At 37.6% G+C, this 20280-nt stretch overlaps 1 protein-coding gene across 2 annotated transcripts in view; it reads right to left on the reverse strand.

The window, feature by feature from the left end:
• The window catches only part of PALLD (palladin, cytoskeletal associated protein), a 191154-nt gene extending 172013 nt beyond the window's left edge, over positions 1-19141 (reverse strand). The window contains exon 1 of one of the 2 annotated variants that reach the window (XM_031045797.2): positions 18180-19141. In XM_031045797.2, coding sequence (XP_030901657.1) covers positions 18180-19126 — 947 coding nt within the window. In that variant the 5' untranslated portion in view covers positions 19127-19141. The remainder of the gene's footprint in view (positions 1-18179) is intronic. The other variant, XM_005145509.4, reaches the window with a different exon arrangement.
• Between the last annotated feature and the right edge of the window lie 1139 nt (positions 19142-20280).

Here is a 20280-nt window from a genome sequence, read left to right on the forward strand (position 1 = left end):
AGGACAAAAGCTGTGAACAAACATAATATAGTGGGCCTGCTATAACTACTAAACTAGGGAAGGCATTCACTGAATGCCGGCTTCTGCATCAGTTTATATAGGAATTTGCCATGTGTCTTATGCCAGTCCTGGGTCCTGAAGCGACTTTGGCTGTAATATCACACTATATAAGGTCACATGCATCCAATTTTCAGTTTGGCCCCATACCTGGATTACAGCAAGAGCAGTGTTTTCTGCATCCAACAAGAGATTAACTTAACCTCATTTAGATTTAGTTATCTTTTGTTTGGTTTTGTTTTTTAAAGGAGGTGAGGGGGGCTTCAGTCAGTGATACAGAAATCCTCTGAGAATAGAGAGAGATTCTAGGCTGAAACTCTGAATCACCAGCCTCTGAATTTGCAGTCAGTAGCATGTCTTAGAACTGCAATGCCCATCATCTGTACCAATTCCTCAGTTAACTGCAAATCACCATCTCCACCTACTTCCTTTATAGGTAAAGTCCCCCAAAATTAATTAACACTCATAGGTTTCGTGGAAAACAGGCTTTTATAGATTCCTTCTGGCCATATGGCAAGCCCGAGCCTTCTGTCTTAACACTCCCTAATTAAACTTTAAAGCCCTCACCAGCGGCAATGCTCTTTTGGAAAAAAGGCAGAAAACATGCAGTAATGGTTACCTCTGTAAGGCTACAAACATTTTCCCTTATTCTTTCCTGTACAAGACACTCACTGTATCAACATCTTAAGCAAATCATAAATTGAGAATTATATTGTCCATCTCTATTGTCCTAATGGACAAATGATTAAAGTCTTTAAATCCAGGCAATATCAGTATTAATTTTTAATAAAGACTGTAACACACAAATGCTCTTTGAAGTGTATAGGAAAGATGCATTAAAAAAGTCCAAGATTCTATCTTAGATTATATTATACTGCTTAACTATGACCCAAGCTCTCACTAAATTAACATCTGCAGAAGAACTCCTTCTAGCAGCAGCCATTCACAAACATTCTAGGGGAAACCACACAACACAGAGCAAGTATTTTCCCTGCTGAGTTTATTTTCTTTCTAAATTTGCTTCACTGATGACTGGTTAAGTATAATCATAGTGTAGGAGACAAAAATCCATATTTAATTAAGAAATCAATTCAAGTGCAGAAACAGAAATTGAGAGAATTTCCTCAAAAAAAATTAGTTTGGAATATTAAACCAATTTATAATATATCAACTATATTATATATTGTAACAAAATTAGATGTCTAAGCTTTGTGCATGAGAGATCTCAACAAATTTAGGAATGTAAACCCAATTCATTGATGATCATGAAATTCACTTTCTGAGGGCTGTCCACATAGTACTGTAAGATTTTAATTTTCTATGGATTAGTCATTCAGAATTAAGGTAGAGCCTTAAAAAAACCCCAGTGCATTTCCTCACTTTTTATTAATGTCTGCAGTTTTGCTTAAGAACTTCTTTGGAGGACTTTGCCTTTTTTAAAAGCACTAATACACTCAGTGTTAAGGGCAAGCAAGTGCTGTGGTAAGCACATGGGCTTGCCAATTAATAGCTAAACAGCATAAGAGCTGTTTATTTATAACAGCAACAGCGATAAATTTAATCTAGAAAATCCAGTCAAACTTGTCATCATCTTGAACCCTTTGAGCCCCCACACTGGCACCAAAAAGAGCTGTTGTGGTTTAACTCCAGCCAGCAGTTAAGCCCCAACCAGCCACTTGCTCACTCCCCTCACAGTGGAATGGAGGAGAGAATCACAAAAGTGAGAAAACTCGTGGGTTGAGAAAAAGACAAAGACAATTTAATAGGGCAAAGCAAAAGCTGCACATGCAAGCAAAGCAAAACAAGGAATTCATTCACAAATTCTCATCAACAGGCAGGTGGTCAGCCATCTCCAGGTAAGCAGGACCGCATCACACGTAACAGTTACTTGAGAAGACAAACACCTTCACTCCAAACATCGCCCCTTTTCTTCTTCTTTCCACAGCTTTATATGCTGAGCATGATGCCATATGTTATGGAATATCCCTTTGGTCAGCCAGGGTCAGCTGTCCTGGCTGCATCCCCTCTCAACTTCTTGTGCACCCCCAACCTCCTCGCTAGTGGGGTGGGGTGAGAAGCACAAAAGACCTTTACTCTGTGCAAGCACTGGTCAGCAATAACTGAAATATCCCTGAATGATCAACACTGTTTCCAACGCAAATCAAATATATAGCCCCATACTAGCTACTGTGAAGAAAACTAACTCTATCCCAGCCAAAATCAGCATAGTACTTAACAGAAACATCTGACTTTATATATTAAAAATAGGAAAAGTGAAAAGTCACTTTTATATCTTACATTACATTTTTAAATCTACATAATTTCATTCCTAATTGGTTCAGAAAATATTTACACTCAGAACTACCAGAGAAACACACTTCCAGGAAGAAGGGAGCAAGCTTTGATGAGCACATTCAACTAGGTGGGAGATCTGATCCCAGAATAAGAATTCTTAGCCAGCATATGTTTTAGACAAACTGTACTGGACAATAACAAAAATTCACTCTTCAAACACTTGAAAATTTATTAAAAATTAACTTACGTAACTCAAACCATACATATTGTCCTACTTCTTTTTACCCACAAAAATGCCTTAGGTGGAAATAATCACGTCAATTGACTTGTGCATTACTTTTGTTTAAATAACTTGGGGTTTGTTTAGGGAAGCTAACTCAGTACACATTCAAGCTTTTATTTGATATTGTCATTAAGAGATCCACGTTTCTACTAGATCTCTGGGCTTAAGCATGATATTACGCAGAGTATCTTTGTGCCCACTCCTGCCATTCACAGCCCAACACAGGCATGCAGGGTAGCTGTAGCCATGAGTTACTACAAGCAATTTTACCTTCAAAAAAATCCCAAACAAATAAAAACCCCTTTCTTTTTCCTATAAATCACACAATGTCTGCTTGTTTTAGACAGTGAAAACATTTATTTACCTGACTGATAACACAATATCTATTTTTACAATGTTCCCTAACTTCACAATGAGTAGGAATACATACCTATATACAAAATAGAGAATAAGAATTTTCATTATTGGTTTTGCAGGTATTTGAGGCAATGCCATTGTATTTTAACTGGTGCCATTTTGATTAAATGAATGTACTTGTTAAACTGATCAACAGAGAATTTATTTTTTGTTGAGGAACTGGGTTGCACTTTGCTATCTCATTCCCAGGAGCAAACTGTGTGAGTTTTGCACTCAGCACGATTGGAAAAGTTTACATGAATACGATTTATTTTCCTGCGCAAAGATGTGTGCTTCAACTCCTCAGGTTTTAGGGTGGATTTTTTTCCCCTGCCTTTTAAAAGCAAAGCTGTCATAACACACAGAAACACACCTGACCAGAGACCCATATTCCCCGTCCGAATCAGCTATATGGAAAGCATATACCATGGATAATGGATTTCGACAGCATCCAATGCTATACCTGGACCCTAATTATCAGTGTATTAATATTTTATTAATATGCCACGGGGAAAAAAAAATATAATGGGAGATTGAAATGCTAAGTATGCTAGCTTGTGGCCAAAAGTTATACAGTCTTCTATCAAGCTTGTTATCAACTTGTAAATATCAAAGTTAGTTTATAGGAGTAGAAGACCCTCAGTTCATGTTAACTCAGTTAAATACATGCCTCAGCTACTCACAGGGTAAATATTTAAATGGTCTTCCTATAAGCAATTATTTACTATTACACAGGGCCATGTGCTATCTTAGTGACCACATTTTCTGTGATATTAAAAGCATTCATAGTTAGCTCTGGGTACCTGCCAGCTGTACCATAAATGACATATGGATTCTATTTGCCTAATCTTTTTCCCCTGGCTACCTGAAAAGCAAAACCTTATCAAGTAAGGCAAGATAAACAAAATCGATATCATACAAGCTGTCTATAAAGTAATGAAATTCTCACAAAGGGCACTGAATAAGTGCAAGTCTTCCTTATTTTTATAACAGTAGTGCATGCATGTACTGCAAGTATAAATTATTAATAAGGTGGAACAATGAATCACTTTGATTTGAAGCAGCATGTTAGTGTTACACTAAAAGAATCATTTCTGCCAGAAATCTGTTATGAAGACAAGTCCTTTAGAGGCCTTCTAGTCCTCTACTTGCCTTGACCTGCAGGTAGCTGAAAATCACCCAGTGTTTTAGGGGAGATTCTACCAGCTAATTACCTCCAACCCCTAAGTATTTTAACTTCCTTCCCTTTTCCACAGGAAGTCTGACCTATTTGCATTCACACTACTAATCTTGAGTTGTGTACTTATCTACACTCAGTATTATCACACTAACTGTAGCATATGACTTCAGGAAAGTAAGATTATGTTCTATTATAAGCACTTTGACATGCAGTACTGCAGCACATCAAGTAAAATATTTCTATACAGGCACTCACCCCTTCTGCAACTCAAAGGTATCTTTGTATATACAGGTAAAATTATCAAGTTGAATTACTCCTCCTAATTTATTTCATAAAATAGTGTATCTTCTCTACCCAGATTACCTAGGTGTATATTTAAGAAGTCTGCTCATTTTCTGAGTTACAGAAACATATCATATGGATATTGATTCAAGCTTTCAATGCTTAAGCAAGTCCCTTACTATTTCAGTTGTTTGCAATTTGTCACTATTTCTACTGATCAGTTCTCATGAGTCAGCTCAGGCAAGGCAAGTGACAGTAGCACAAGGCAGCAACAAAGTCCACTTCTTACAAGTGGAAGCTTTCTAGAGCAAAAAGCTAAACCCCACTTAAGTGTCTAAGAGGACAAAACTTCCATGAAGGTTTATTCTGTGCAAAGCTAAACTTTGAAATTCTGTTAATTTTTCTATCTTAAACTAAATGCTTTGTCTTCACTACATAGCTGTAGATTATTTTCCAATATCCAAAAGTGCAAAAAAAAAATTTAAATCTTTTAATATTCAGTTGTTTCCTAAAGCACATGGAATGTGAGAATTTGTGACAACATGAAGTGTTTTGTGAATGAGTAACATGGTGAAAAAACATTAAAATGTCTCAGATATAAACAAAATAATTATTTTGCATATAGTTCTGCCTAGACCAGGAACAACAGGCAGCTTTCATCATTATGCCCCTTTACATCTCTCCCACACACTCTAAAAACCTACACAGGATTTCATTCATTTATTTCTTTCTACCAGCTTCTCTACTGATAAAGTGATAGATTTCACGGGAAGGAAGATTTTTCTGAGGGTTTGCAGAAATAACAGGTCTATTTGCTGCTGTTCTTGCACTACCCACCTCAAGATGAAATCACAATTGTGCAAAACATATTAAGGAATTAACTTTCCTGCTCTCTTTATACCTCTGTGCTCAGGGAAGGAAATATGGACATCACAGGAAGGACTTGCTCTCTTATTTTCCTGTGTGACAGGCAGCAGGGGGGCAAGGAAATTTCTTTTACTCCTTTCTTTACCTTCTCACGGGCTTAAAGCACAAGCCCATGGCCTATAAAAGGATCCACATTTACAGTCCACTTAACGCCCTGTCAAAATGTAGCACTTGTTAAAAAGAAAGCACTTTCCAGATGGGTTCTAAAACTATTAAAATAAGCTCAATGTTCACTGCTGTTTAGCAATGTTTCTTCTATGCTTGGTCTATTATAAGCTTTTAGGCCATAGCCTTCTCTACTTCCCTGAAAGCCCTGCAGCTCTAATTGCCCTAAGTCTAACATTTTCAGTCATTAGCTATGAATGTTTGCAGAGAATTCTTTTTTGTTGAATTCCATCATCTAGTCTGTAAAGCGAGCTTTCACATTGTCAAGAATGCATTTACAGAGTGTATTTCAAACATAACAAATTTTTTTTTATTAGGAAAGAAGTTTTCAAGCATCATTTCAAAGTGGTAATTGTATTTACTTAATTTATATTTATAAAGCCACATATTGTACCTTACAAAGGTATGTCCTGTTTAAATAACAGTTATTAAACTTCTATAATTACCCTTAAGAAACTTAAACAATCCAAGATGTGGTATTGCCTTTAGGCAAATCAGCAAACATGTCAAAGAATATTAAGCATAATATTTTAAATAGGATTTGGAATAGCACTGCATACTTTTTGAATGCTGATAAGTAATGATGCCAGAATTACTGACTCCAAACACTTCTATGGAAAACCTCACTAATCTGTTTCTCTTCGTATTTCAATATGAATAAAATAGTCCACTCCCAAAACACATGGGTTCATTCCCACTTCTGTTCTACTTAGCCTCTAGATTTAGTTTTAATTTTCAAAGACTGGTACTTTCAAATTAGTCCATGACAAGCGGATTGCTAAGGTATTTCCTCATTGTCAGACTTCTTGGCTGTTGATGCTTATATTGTCTCTGTGCCTTTCCAGTATATGAGATTTATATAAATAAATATTGAAATATGAATTAAAAGTAGCCTCTTGGAATACTGCCTCTGGCCTGGTTTCAGTACCACCTTTGTGGGAAATCTGTATTTTAAAACTACTTCAATTAAGCTTAGCTTTTAAACTAAAAAAGTTGAACATGAACAAAGCTAGTACAGTGAAAGAGCTTTCTGAAGACATGTGGTGCCTTGTTATTTTAGAGTTCATCCGAATCTCATTCAATTCCTATGTAAATAAAGGCAAAAGTTCTTTATATTTTTTCATTTTGCAGACAGCAGCACCATTTTGCTTTTTTTTGCGGAGTAATTTTTATTAATTTATTTTGAAGCTTTTCACATTAGCTGTCAAGTGTAGAAATCAGTTTAAATCATGTTTTGATAACATTTCCATTTAGTCTTTGAGTCTTTTTATAAATACTAGTAAGTATGTTATTTATTCATGGAGCACTAGCAAAGAACTTCAGATCTGTATTCTTTTACTAAAAGGCAGACAAAGCAGAACAAAAAAATAAAGAAGTGAACTGAGATGCTTTAAACTCCGGGTAATGTAATCAGAAATACATCAGAGACAGTGGCATTCACAGATAGAGAAAAATAAAGTAATTGAGCTGGAATTCTCTTCCTAATTCCAATATGAAAAAGAACTCTCCCATTGTTTTTACAATTGCCTCTTATAATGCCCATCTTCATACACCAAACAGGTTGCATTTGTTCTTCCTATTTTCAGGAAGCAAAACCAAACAATGTATGCAATTTTCTAAAGCAAAAGCAACAAAAGATATTTCAGCATTCATGAAAACGTACTAAAATTACAGCTCTGAAGAAAAAGTCTGGTCATGCCCAGAACCTGTATAACAATGATGAGGAAACACATATATCATGTAGTCAAAACTATTCTACAGGGACCAGAAATAAACAAAATGTTTAGAATAACTGCAGTGTCCAGGAACCTTCTTGGGCTTTTACACGAACAAACAAGCAAACAGACCATGTTCCCCCCTGGCACCTTCACACCAACCACACATTCTTTATTTTAGATCTTTGAATATTCATTTTGTAACATCAATGGATTTCTTAGCCTAAGTTCTCTTGCAATCTCTTTATTTCATAAGACTTTCATAAATCACCCTGTTACCACTATCTGGACTTTGTAAAGATCATTTCACCTAGGAAAGAGCCCCACTCTTCAGATACCCATTTTAAATACCATACTCTATGCTTTTAAACAATAAAGCAAGACAAAACCAAAACACATTCAAATAGAACATTTGGTTATCGTATACTACAAGAGCATTCTAAATGCTGTTCTTCAGTGGGATGATAAATATTAAAGAATCCATTCTTGAACATCGCTGTGGTTCCAAGGTAAAAAGACCACTACTTAGGAGATGAGAAAATTGATGAATTCACTAGCATTTCTCAGATATATGCCACACGGATTCTGAAGGCAGATTAGTACGTGATCTAAATAGGCCTTAACTTCACTGTATGTTTTGTTCCAGAGGCAGAAAATCCTGACATGTGGACTTTCACTGCCACAAAGTGAATGGAGAATGGAAAAGAAAATATTTCAAAGACACATGTCATTTACCTGAAACCTGCAGGCCGCAAATTACTCAACACAACACCATAATGAATCTCAACTAGTTTATTAATACAGGGAAAATATAAACATAACAGTAGCAGGCCAGCCTACGTGGGAAGAAGTGGCCAGCTGTATCTAGAAAAGTCTCTAGAAAAATCTCTTTTCCAGGGATTTTTAAAGTTGGACTTTCTGGGGAGGAGACACCATGGACCATTACATCACGTGTTAGGCTTACCTAATACAGTGTCTGAAGATGGACAAGCCTTACCTGAAATTAGTGAAAACAAAAAAAAAGACACAAGAACGGCATAGCATGGTCCAGTAAACCAACAGTATAAAAGGAAACAAATGAGAAGGGAAGAAGAGTAGCAAGGGAAGAAGAGGAGAAGGAAAGAGTAAAAAGGTCAAGAGTGCAATAGTTGACTCGTAAATGAAAAGGAAAAAAAAGCAAAAGTAAAGCAGATACTGTTGATATAGGGAGGAGTAAGAAAAATATTCTGGTGACAAGAATAATGGGGATGTTAACAGATATTACACAGATACTGTATCTTACCTTGAATGCAAATAAAACATTAAATGACAACACATTATTGCTGAGCAGGTTTCTGAAATGAATGTACTACCAGATTAAAATGGCTAACAGTCTTCTATTTACACTCAGGAATATTATATATGCTGTTTTGTACTTTCAGATGATCTGCAATGCTCCACACACAGAGGATTACATTTTTGACCCAAGGAACTCCTTAGGTACATGAATCTTCCTCCATTCTTAACAATTACTCTCTCTTTGCATAAGACTAGTAAGAAGACAGATTAGCAGGATTCCACTCTGAAATGATAACTAGAAGACTATTGTAGACTCCTGAATGAAAGTATACTTATCAAGCAAAATAGTTTCACAAAGAAAACCAGTCAGAATTTGGGGAGAATGTAAGAAAAAACATCTATATTTAGGAGCAATTTAAAAAAACTAACTCCATACACTATCTCCATTAGGAAATATATAGAAAATTCTGGAAACACTTCTTGTTTTACAAAATGCCGTGTAATAAAAAAGAACCACTATTCCTTGTCACATTGTTCTAAATGTTAATAAACAATCATAACACTGTGAAATAATGGAATAGAAACTATTGTACAAATTAGGGAAGTGGTTTAGATCAATTCTTACTGTAAAATATTAATTTGGCAATAAACTAAAATAAATCCACCGCTAATATATATCCAGTAATATAAATCCAGTAAACCAATAGACCACAGTTAATGTGATAGAATTGCTTTGCTTACAGGTTGTTAACATACTTTGCATATGAGTTTATTGGAGTTAAAATTAAAAATGTTACTTCACCCTAAATCTATCAATACCTAAATAAAAGCTATTAGAGACTCACTAAAGCAACCAGGACTCTGATAAAGCTGTAAGACTGCTAAAACACCTAGAGAAACACGCAAGTAGATGGATGTGTTAAAAGAAAAAAAGAGGTTGGGGGGAAGAGGAGAGGCACTTGACTACAGTTACAGTATTATTTATGAAGTTTGACAAGTTAAAATGACAATTTTCAATAAGAAAAACTGAAAACAAACCCCATAAATAAACCATTTGTATGGCCAATACTACCTCTGGAACAAAGTAATACTTCAGTTTCTTCAACAGTATTGTTGCCTTTTTCTATCCTCTCTCAGAAAGTAGTAAGCTTCACTTTAAAAACACAGTCATAGGAGATGTGAAAGTCACATTACATCTCAATCAAATATCTTATATTTACTGTATAACAGATGTGGCTGTTAATGATTTTTTGAGTCACAAGAGCCCTCTCTTGCCACACAGAACACATACTAATCCTTTCAATCTTTCTGCAGTCACTGCAGTTACCATAATGCTTATATAGTCTAATAAAGTTTGTTGTCAGGACACATTATGAGTCCTGTTGTTCAGAAGCAAGTTCAGTTCCTGGGCTTTTTTTCTGTCTTGGTATGGCAAATGCATTAAACAAGTTAATTATAAAATACTTTCACTAAAGTTTCCATTTTTAATAACCTAAGTATGCATTTAAACTCATGAAAATGTTGTAAATGGGGGACACAAACCACCTGATTCTAAACTATAACCTAAATAGTTAAGATTTTACAAATGAAGAAGTAACGGTTCTGAAAATAAGTTATTAAAGAGCCAATACAAAAAAAGTGAGGAACACACCTAAAAAAAGACTGTTTTGCACGAAGGACACCCAGGTTTGTCAAATATGTTCCATTAGCATAAAATACATACTTGATAAAAAATAAGTGGCATAAAAGCCTTGCCATTACAGAACTAGTAGAAAACCCATACTTCCCACCAAGGCACTAGTGTTTCATTATAATTAAGTTTACACAATGAGAGACTTGAAGAAACAAAACTAAATGCTACCTCTAAACCACAAATTTCTCATCTGAAATCAAGCACATAGTAAAGAAGCAGAAACTACATCTGTGACACCCTTTACATTCCTAAAACTTAAGAACCTACTAACTGCTGCCTAGTTAGGTCACTCACTATTGTTTTATACACCTGGATTTCCACTCAGCTGTGTAGATTTATGTTAAGTATTACTTAATCTGACAGCCAATGTTCTTTGCAGGTGTGCTTGATAGGAAGACTATGGTGGAAGCATAATTTATTGCATGTTTTTGGGCTTCAAAGCTTTTAAAGACTATAAAATTGGGTGAATTTTGTGAAGTTGTAGAAGTCAAGGTAGTTGGGGTTTTATTATAAATTCATGCATTGTACTTCGTATTTGTTTCTATATTTTGTAAGAACAGTTCTGTATTACATGTAAGTAATGTTTCTAGGTGGTGATTTGGGGTATTTGTTGCAGTGAAATTCAGATAAACAACACATATGAGAAGAAAAGGGTTATAATGAGAGCAAACAAATTCCAGGGCAAAGAAGCCCTGTTCTTACTACTCTGTAGTATGTGGAAAGGGGTTTGCCTTTTTTTTTTTTTGGTCTATTTGCTGCAGAAGAAAGAGTCTACTTTGCAGAAAACACTTCAATACCTGTTGTACCACAGAATCTGGGTGAATATGTGTGAATAGTTTAATCACAGCTTACAGATCAGGGCAGATCTCAGAAAATACTTTAATTACAGGTGACAGCTCAGGGCAGACCTCAGGAGTAATTAAATATTCGAATAGTGAGGCAAATGCTTAAGAGCTCTAGGTCACTCATAGCTGGGATTTGCTAAAGCTCAGTGTTAACTTCAGTATTTTTAGTACTGCACTGCTGATGCACTTTGAGGAAAGCTAGTGATCAAGACAATAGTTTTGAGAATAATATAGAAAATTTCTCTTTCGGCTTATATTTTATATGCTTCAGACATTCTTTAGAAAACAGATATCCTAGAACTTCTCAAACTAGCCAATACTTTGCTAAGTCTTAACTTGGCATTTGGATTGTTTAGTCTGACCAGTAACTAAACCTTCATGGGTATGTATGTGATTTTTTGCTAGTAAACTAGTAAGTAAGGCATTAAAATTTGAGCAAATGTAGTGATTCTTGAAATGTAGCTGTTTTCTTTTGGGATTCAATCCTAAGATTGTAGTTATAAGTTCTTCTATCACAGTTTAGTTATTTTCCTCCTGCAGAAGAAAGCTACTTTATTCAAGTTTTGTCACTCAAACCAGAATACCAGTTTTGTTTTCTATATGATGCAGATATGAACATCCAAGGAACTTAAAAGGCCTTCCTTGTCACAGAGCCTTCAAATAAACACCTTGTCCTTATCCTACATTTGATGATTTATTGTTTATAATAACATTCTGCAACCTTGTTATCCTTAGCCTTACAAGAAGGGCAACAGGTTAAGGCTGGCTTCTAGTCTGATTTTGGATAGGTTGAGGACTTTGAAAAGTTTAGCTCCAAAAAAGCAATGAAAAGGGAAAAAAGCCAGTTATAAAGATTATTGGAATCCATAATAAAATGTGATGAATACAAAAACAAACCAAGATAAAAGGTCAGAAATACCCAACTAGTTTCTCTGGAAGACCTTTTGCTCTGCTGTAGATCTCCTGGATGAACTCATGGACACCAGTGCTTGATGCTGCCTAAATATCAGCTGTGCTCATTACTAGGCTGGACAACTTCTTGAGTGCTGGGAAAAATAACAATCTATTCAGTGCTTTTCTTGTCACCATTAAACTATTGTTATTTCACCGTGAGTTTAAGAACTACAGCTTCTGGTTATTTTATTCCCAGCTGAGACAAAAAATGAAAATCACAATCATTCTCTACTTTTATCATACAGAGTTCCAAAAACATTACTTGCAGCAGCTATGGTATTGGAAATGGCTTTTCTGGGAAAAATCAGAACAACTGAAGCCCAAATTTATTGCTGAGTGCAATAAACACAGGGTTTATTGCTGTGTGTGAATGTAGAGACCATGGTAATCCTGGGTCATGCCCCTCTCTGCATCTCCTATTGAGCAAGCTTCGCATATACCAAATGGCTTCTCTTACTCCTTGCAGACTAGGCAACTGTTCCGCTAGTTCTATAGCCCTTCTTTTGGCAGCAACATTAATAGCCATTTCATAGAATCATAGAATAGTTAGGGTTAGAACAGACTTTCAGATCATCTAGTTTCAAGCTCCTGCCATGGGCAGGGACACCTCACACTAAACCATATCACCCAAGGCTCTGTCCAACCTCACCTTGAACACTGCCAGGGATGGACCATTCACAGCTTCCTTGGGAAACACATTTCAGTGCTTCACCACCCTCACAGTAAAGAACTTCCTCCTTATATCCAATCTAAACTTCCCCTGTTTCAGTTTGAACTCATTACCCCTTGTCCTATCACTACAGTCCCTAATGAAGAGTCCCTCACCAGCATCCCTATAGGCTCTCTTCAGATACTGGAAGGCTGCTATGAGGTCTCCATGCAGCCTTCTCTTCTCCAGGCTGAACAGCCCCAACTTTCTCAGCCTGTCTTCATATGGGAGGTGCTCCAAGTCCCCTGATCATCCTCGTGGCCCTCCTCTGGACTCATTCCAAAAGTTCCATGTCCTTTTTATGTTGAGGACACCAGAACTGCACACAATACTTCAAGTGAGGTCTCACAAGAGCAGAGTAGAGGGGTGAGATCACCTCTTTGACCTGCTGGTCACTCTCCTTTTGATGCAGCCCAGGATACGGTTGGCTTTCTGGGCAGTGAGCGCACACTGAAGCTGGCTCATGTTCATTTTCTCATCAACCAACACCCCCAAGTCCTTCTCCACAGGGCTGCTCTGAATCTCTTCTCTGCCCAACCTGTAGCTGTGCCTGGGATTGCTCCAACCCAGGTGTAGGACCTTGCACTTGGCATGGTTAAACTTCATGAGGTTGGCATCAGCCCACCTCACAAGCGTGTCAAGGGCCCTCTGGATGGCATTCGTTCCCTTCAGTGTATCAACTGAACCACACAGCTTGGTGTCATTGGCAAACTTGCTGAGGGCGCACTCAATCACACTGTCCATGTCACCGACAAAGATGACATACCTATTCATCAGTTTTCACAAAATGTTCAATATATTTTACATGCTTTTTCTTCTGGCCTCTTTCTTCAAAAACAGTATCTTTAGGTATTTAAATCTTTTCAGTTCATATGCTAGTCTCCATAGAGTTTTCCGAAGATATTACAAATCAGAAATTCAGTCTAATGAAGCAGTTGTCTAAGTACAGTGCTTTAGAAAACTAGATTCTTTTTATTGCCAAAATACAAAAGAATGTTCAGTGGTAGTGTATCATCGGTGTTTTGCCTTTTTTTTTTTTAATCCTATCCATACAAACTCGAATTTACAGAAATGTTCCTGAAAGTGGAACAAACAGCAAGCATTCTTCACTAGCTCTCCTACTGCAGCATATTGGCTATTTACTGGATACTCAGGATATACCATAAAAATCCCTTTCAGCTCCAGAGAGAGGAGCAATGATATTCGCAGGTGATAATATCTAACTGTTTCAAAGTTCCTAGGAATGTTTTTATAATTTAGAATCCACTAATCCACTACCAATTTTTTTCTGCATGCTTTCCTAACTTCTAATGGAAAGAACCCCCTTCTTTCCCCAGGATTTGAGATAGCACTTTGGCGTCTTACCAAACTGCAGGCGAGTATTTGCAGTGTCCTTACACGGTTATCCCGGTCACTTAACTGTCTTCGTTCTATGGGCCCCTCAAGCACGCAATAGGTGAAGTGCTCTATGCTTCCCCCTTGTGCAGCTCCACGCTCAGAAGATATCCCGCCTACGAGAATCCTGTCCGTGCTATGTGCGAGTGACCTCTTCAGACAAATAAGCGTCATTACAGAAAGGTCACGGCGCAGAACTGTATTGACTAAGTAGTTTTTGAGCTACAGCTGTGCTATATGTTTCCTCTCTTTAATATCCACAATGAAATGGAAACTAAAGGGGAAATGTATTTTTAGTGGGAACGTTAGAAAAGTGATTTTTACCAGTAACTAATTTTAAGTATATTCACAAACGTCTGTGCTGCTCCCAGATAGAGAATTATTAGTAATTTTTGTTATTAGTAATTATTATACTAACTAAAAGCAATTCAAAGGTGGACCATAAAAGTAAATTAAACCATTTTTTTACCCTCCAAAATACCTTTTGTAACTCAGTAGGTCTGAAATATATGTTAAAAGCATAATATCCTGATGGTGATTGTCTTGGGTTTGCATAGTAAGGTTTTGGACAGGCTACAGGAGCGGCTTCTGTGAGAAGCTGCTTAGAAGTTTCCCCCATGTCCAACATAGCCAATGCCAGCTGGATCCAAGATGAACCAGCCTGTGGCCAAGGCTGAGCCCATCAACAATGGTGGTAGTACCTCTGGGATAACAGATTTAAGAAGGAGGAAAAGTTACTGGGCATGAGCAATTGCAGCAGGAGGAGTGAGAATATGTGAGAGAAGCACCTGCTGACACCAAGGTCCATGAAGAAGGAGGGGAGAAGGAGGAGGTGCTTCAGGCATCAGCACAGCAGTTTGCCTGCAGCCTGTGGTGAAGACTATGGTGAGGCAAGCTGTCCCTCTGCAGCTCAAGGAGGTCCACAGTGGAACAGATATCCATCTGCAGCCCCTCGAGGATCCTTGGCCAGAGTAGGGGGATATGTCCCAAAGGAAGCTGTAACCCTGCAGGAAGGCCGTGGTGGAGCAGGGTCCTGACAGGACAGTGATCCCATGGGGGACCCATGCTTGCGCTATTCCTGAAGGACTACACCCTATGGAAGGGACTCATGTTGGAGCAGTTCATGTCGCCAGTGCGAAGGACCCACGCTGAGGAAGTTTATGGAGGACTGTCTCCTGTGAGAGGAACCCAGGAGCAGGGGAAGAGCATGAGTTCTCCCCTTGAGGAGGAATGACTGACACAGACAACATGATGAACTAGCCACAACCCACATTCCCCATTCCTCTGTACCACTGCGCAGGGAGGAGGTTGAGAATTCAAAGTAACGTTAAGCCTGGGAGGAGTGCAGGGAAGGTGTTTTTAAGATTTGGCTTTTATTTCTCATTATGCTACAGTCTGATTTGACTGGTAATGAATTAAACTAATTTCCCCAAGTTGAGTCTGTTTTGTCTGTGATGGCAATTACTACCTGATCTCCCTGTCCTCATCTCAACCCACAAGCCTTTCACTGTCCAGTTGAGGGGGAGTGATAGAGCAGCTTTGGTGGCATCTGGTGTCCAGCCAGGATCAAACATAGTGGTTAAAAACATTAAAGTCAGCAGAAACAGTGTTTCATTGTAGTAAAAGGGTATTGTCTCAGACTGACTCAGTACCTAAATGGGTTTATTAATGACTTGATAAGTAGTACGCTGGAAAGAAAATCTTCCTCTCCCACTTTCTTAGCAAGAAACTTTCTTACTAAGTTTGAGGTTCAAGCTATGGAAGTGTTTTCAAAATTCAAACAGTACAAGAAATAAGTTCCTTTGAGGTAATAGATATCATGTTGAATTCTCACCTGTAAGAAAGCCAAGTAAGTTTAGGGGTTTTTTTTTCTTGTAGTTGCATTAGCTGTGGATATGAATTGCAGAGCAACTGTTTCTTCCTGTGCCATCTCTTGGCATAGAGATGGGGCATGTGCTTTTGTCTAGTGACTGCAGATGGAGTCTCGGGTGTCTTGGTCAGGTTAAATATCTAACCTACAGATGGGTAAAATTAAATGACAAGGTCTTTAGTATTGATTAGCAGGTTCGTTCTAGGGTTTTTTTCCTCCAAGGGTCATCTGTCAGCTGCTATTACTCTATTTTACAACTCAAAAGTACCAGTACCAGTATGTTAGTTGTCATATTACCCAACCCAACAACAACAGAAGAATTCCTAGAAGTTAACAGCTTATCTTGCCCTAGTGTCCACATCAGGCAGGCTGCATTATCTTATTGAGAGGGAAAGAAGAATCTAAGAGAAGAAACACAAGAAGCAGGATTCCCTGCCTGTCATAACTCTGTGACTTCTTCAATTCACCCTTCCTGTTTCATGGAAGTCTGAAGAAAAACTGGAAGTCCTTTGCACCCATAACTGTGATTTTTGTCCTTTTTTTCCAAGCAGATATTAAAACAAAGAAAAACAAACAAACAAAAAGAACAAATAAACAAACCCCCAACCAAATTACTGACATGACTTGGCTGTCATATTGCTTGATGAGCATTACAAATTTAAGCATTACAATTCTATTTTTTGGGGTAAACTTCCTGGTCTGCTGGCAATGCTCATAAGTCCTCTGTTTAGCATAGATTTACAGCTTGTTCTAGTTTGGAAGATCAATTGGCTTCCATTGTAGGACAATCTAAGCTTGAGTACATAACCAATGTAGTCAGTGTGTTAAGGTACAACTTCTTCCACTTTCTATATAAAAACAACTGAACACACTTGATGTCTCTATAAATGATCATTTGACCCCATAAAAATTTCAGTTTCTCAATATTCAGCTTGTCTGGGATACATTTCACTGGACACTCAGGTAAGGATAAAGGCAGTATTGTTGTCTTCAACAGCCACCAAGACTCTCTGGAGCTACTTCCTACAGTGTAATTTTTCACTTTGGAAGGAAAGCATATGTAAACACATATAGCCATAACCTGACTTTTCAAAGCTGTACTTTTTCAATCTTGTTGACTTCACAGCAGGAGATAAGAAGAAATCTAAAGCACAACAAATGTTACAGGAAAGTGATTTATACGTTCCTTTAAGGAAATGTGAATTTAAAAGAACTATGCTGTCTTCAGATATAACTAAACTTACAGAAAGTTCTTAGAGTGGAACTACAAATTCCCTCCTGTCCAAATAGGACTTTTTGGGCAAAATTTTCCTTTGAGAATATCAAATATGCTTAATCAACTTTAAACCAAAATAGGTTGTGAGGAACTATATAAGCCAGATGTACAATCTAACTCTCTATGTGATAAGCAAGTGTATCAGCAGTGTCTCAGACCTGTGAAGTGGCAAAACACTGTGCAGTGCTGGATGACCTTAATTTCAATTAGTTTAAGAAGGAAAGGAAAACAGTGGAAAGAATAATGAATTATTAATAATAAAAAAACCCAAAACACCTAAATCAAACTTATGCAGCACTTCCATGTTTTGTCATTGAACAAAAGCAAATACAAATAAAATTCTCTGTAAAGATTCAAAAGAAACTCTGATATGGGATCTTAATGTCTTCTAGAAATGTCTTACATAACAGGATGTTTGGCTAGATTTAGAAAAATTTAGGTTATCTCATAGTATAGACTCCAAATCCCATTGGTATGGTCCTTGGAGACACTCTAATTGACAGAAAACCAGTATTGATTGCCTGATATATATTCTCCAGGGGCAAATTGTATTCCTTTTACCTAGATTAAAGAGGTTTCCAGTCGCACAAAATCTTGTTAGAGCAAATTCCGTTCCTAATTTTGCAATATGGGTCTTGAACCAAGGACTTAATTTCCAAGCAGAAAACAATGAGACACTCTAGAGAACTAAAGAGGTCAGAATCTGTTACCCCATGCACTAACACTGCATGATCTGCTGTTCTTATATGACTACCTTTAAGCAAGTCCACTGTGATACCTGTCCTTAGTTTATGTTCCACGATCAGAAGATGATGATGTCCAGTGGCTTAGTTAAAAAGTATAAAAGGCATGCACATACCTGACATCAGGGACTGGATTGCCAGCAACTCTGCACTCCAGCAATACTTTGTTTCCTTCAGCAATTTCCTGGCTCCGGAGCTTCTGAGTGAATTGAGGTGGTGAAAATTGATTCTCTGCGATGTTGATGAAGGGGTAGCGAAGGACTGTTTCACTCTGAGTGATGCTCTCCCTTTCAGAAAAGTGTTCTCCATTGAGATGAACTTCAGGTAATTTTGCCTCAGGCTCAGCCTCTTGATGTGCCTTGTCAAACTCCTGGTTCATGGAGGTACTTTCAGCTAGTTGTCTCTTTTTAGGAGACAGGTATCCACTATCTGGAGAAGAAGAGTCCCCATCAGGACTTCGGCCTCTTGTCTCTGATGCCTGTCTAAATATAGATGACAGTTCCTCTATGAATGTGGCAGCTTTCTCACACAGCTTGTTCCTGAAAGGAACTTCTCCCTGGGCTGTTAAGTCAGACTTACGGCTTGTCTTAGGTACACCTGGATCATCATCCTCTAAATGTTTCAGGCTTTTAATGAAGCGGGGACTAGCATTTAGCAAAGGTGAGGTGCTTGCTTGCTTCCTGGAAACTGTGATAAAACTACCTGCTGTTTGAGGTGTGCTGGGTTGCTCTTTCTGATTGCTTGGGAGAATATGACTTGCGGCACATGAATTCAGACTGCTTGCTTGAGGCCTCTGTAAAGCATCTTCCTCATGCAGTTTGGTAGCCTTGAAAGAAGCGTTTTCTGAAGTGCTAGAAAGAGAGGTGTTGAAATAATGATTAAAGTCTTGTGCTGCATTCTGATCCTCCTTCATGGAATTGGCAATAGCTTCCCGAGCTATGTCAAGGCTCTTATACATCTCTTCCTGGGTAAGGAAGGCAGAAAGTTCATTTGAAAAGTCCCCATTCTGTATGTCTGGTAGGGAATCAGAGAAAAAGTCATGGTAAGATGAAGCTTCTGACATATTTTCAGGATATCCCTTGTTGATGCCTTTCTCTGCACAGTAAGCCTCCTTCAGCATTAAAGAAAGAGGCAATGCCTGCCCACAGCTTCTGTCTTGTATCCTGGAAGACACAAATACAATTCCTTAATGAAAAAACTTCTCAGTGAAAAAACCTCTGTTATATCCTGGTTCCCATAAACTAGACACAAAACTGGGAGAAGAGCAGAAGCCAACAGTGCATTAGTTACTGTAAACCTTGGTTTCTATTAGAATGGGCCAGGGCTGCAACTTGTCCAGGTGGAAATGAGAGCACTCGTGGTCATATTTCTCGTACTTCTTCCTTCAGAACTATGAAGCCATCCTTCACACATAAACTCAATTCCACTGGACCAATTTGAGTGATCTGTTATTTCACATCTGATGTGTTATTTCACATCAATGCTATTGTACTTCATTTTTTTCTGGTTTTAGGCTTATGATGATCTGGGGAATATAATTACTTTTCTCTTTCCTATAACACTGCCTTTCAGGTCCTAAACCAGCAAATTCTGAGAGTGGAAAAATATTGTAGTTGAACGCATTATGAGAATCTACCCACAGATGTTTGGATTAAAAACTCCAAGTTATCATTTATGTTTAATGTTGGCAAGTGTTTAATATTATCTTGCTTCTTGTGTTAATGTTTTTAACTTGTACATTTCAATACAATTTAGTAGCACTTTCCTTAACACTGATAAGTGGAATCTCAATCTACCACATGCTAAAAGTAAACCGCTAAAGAAATAGATTTCACAACCTATGTACCACCCTGCGCCATATAAGTGTATAATATATATTCTGTACCAGTTTCACAAAGTACAGAAGCATCTATACATCTTCATTTTTCCCACATGATTTCAGAATGAGGATGCATGTTCTCTGTCTCTGTAAAGGCAGAAAAAGCAAGAAACACAACATCAGGGAAACCAGTCTTTTCCAAAGGGAAGGATCTGCCTGAAACTCTCTCTTTTAAATTTATTTGTCCTGCTGGTCACTAGATTGTGGGTGATCTATCTTAAAACTAATTGCAGCTTCTTGCAAAGCATTTAATTAAGTTGAACATTAGTGGTTTTAATTAACCCTGAAAATGTTCCTCTTTTAATCATAGCTTCTATGAGATTCATTTGATTAATCCA

This window comes from Melopsittacus undulatus, chromosome 7 (assembly GCF_012275295.1).
Source record: "Melopsittacus undulatus isolate bMelUnd1 chromosome 7, bMelUnd1.mat.Z, whole genome shotgun sequence".
Taxonomy (NCBI): Eukaryota; Metazoa; Chordata; class Aves; order Psittaciformes; family Psittaculidae; genus Melopsittacus; species Melopsittacus undulatus.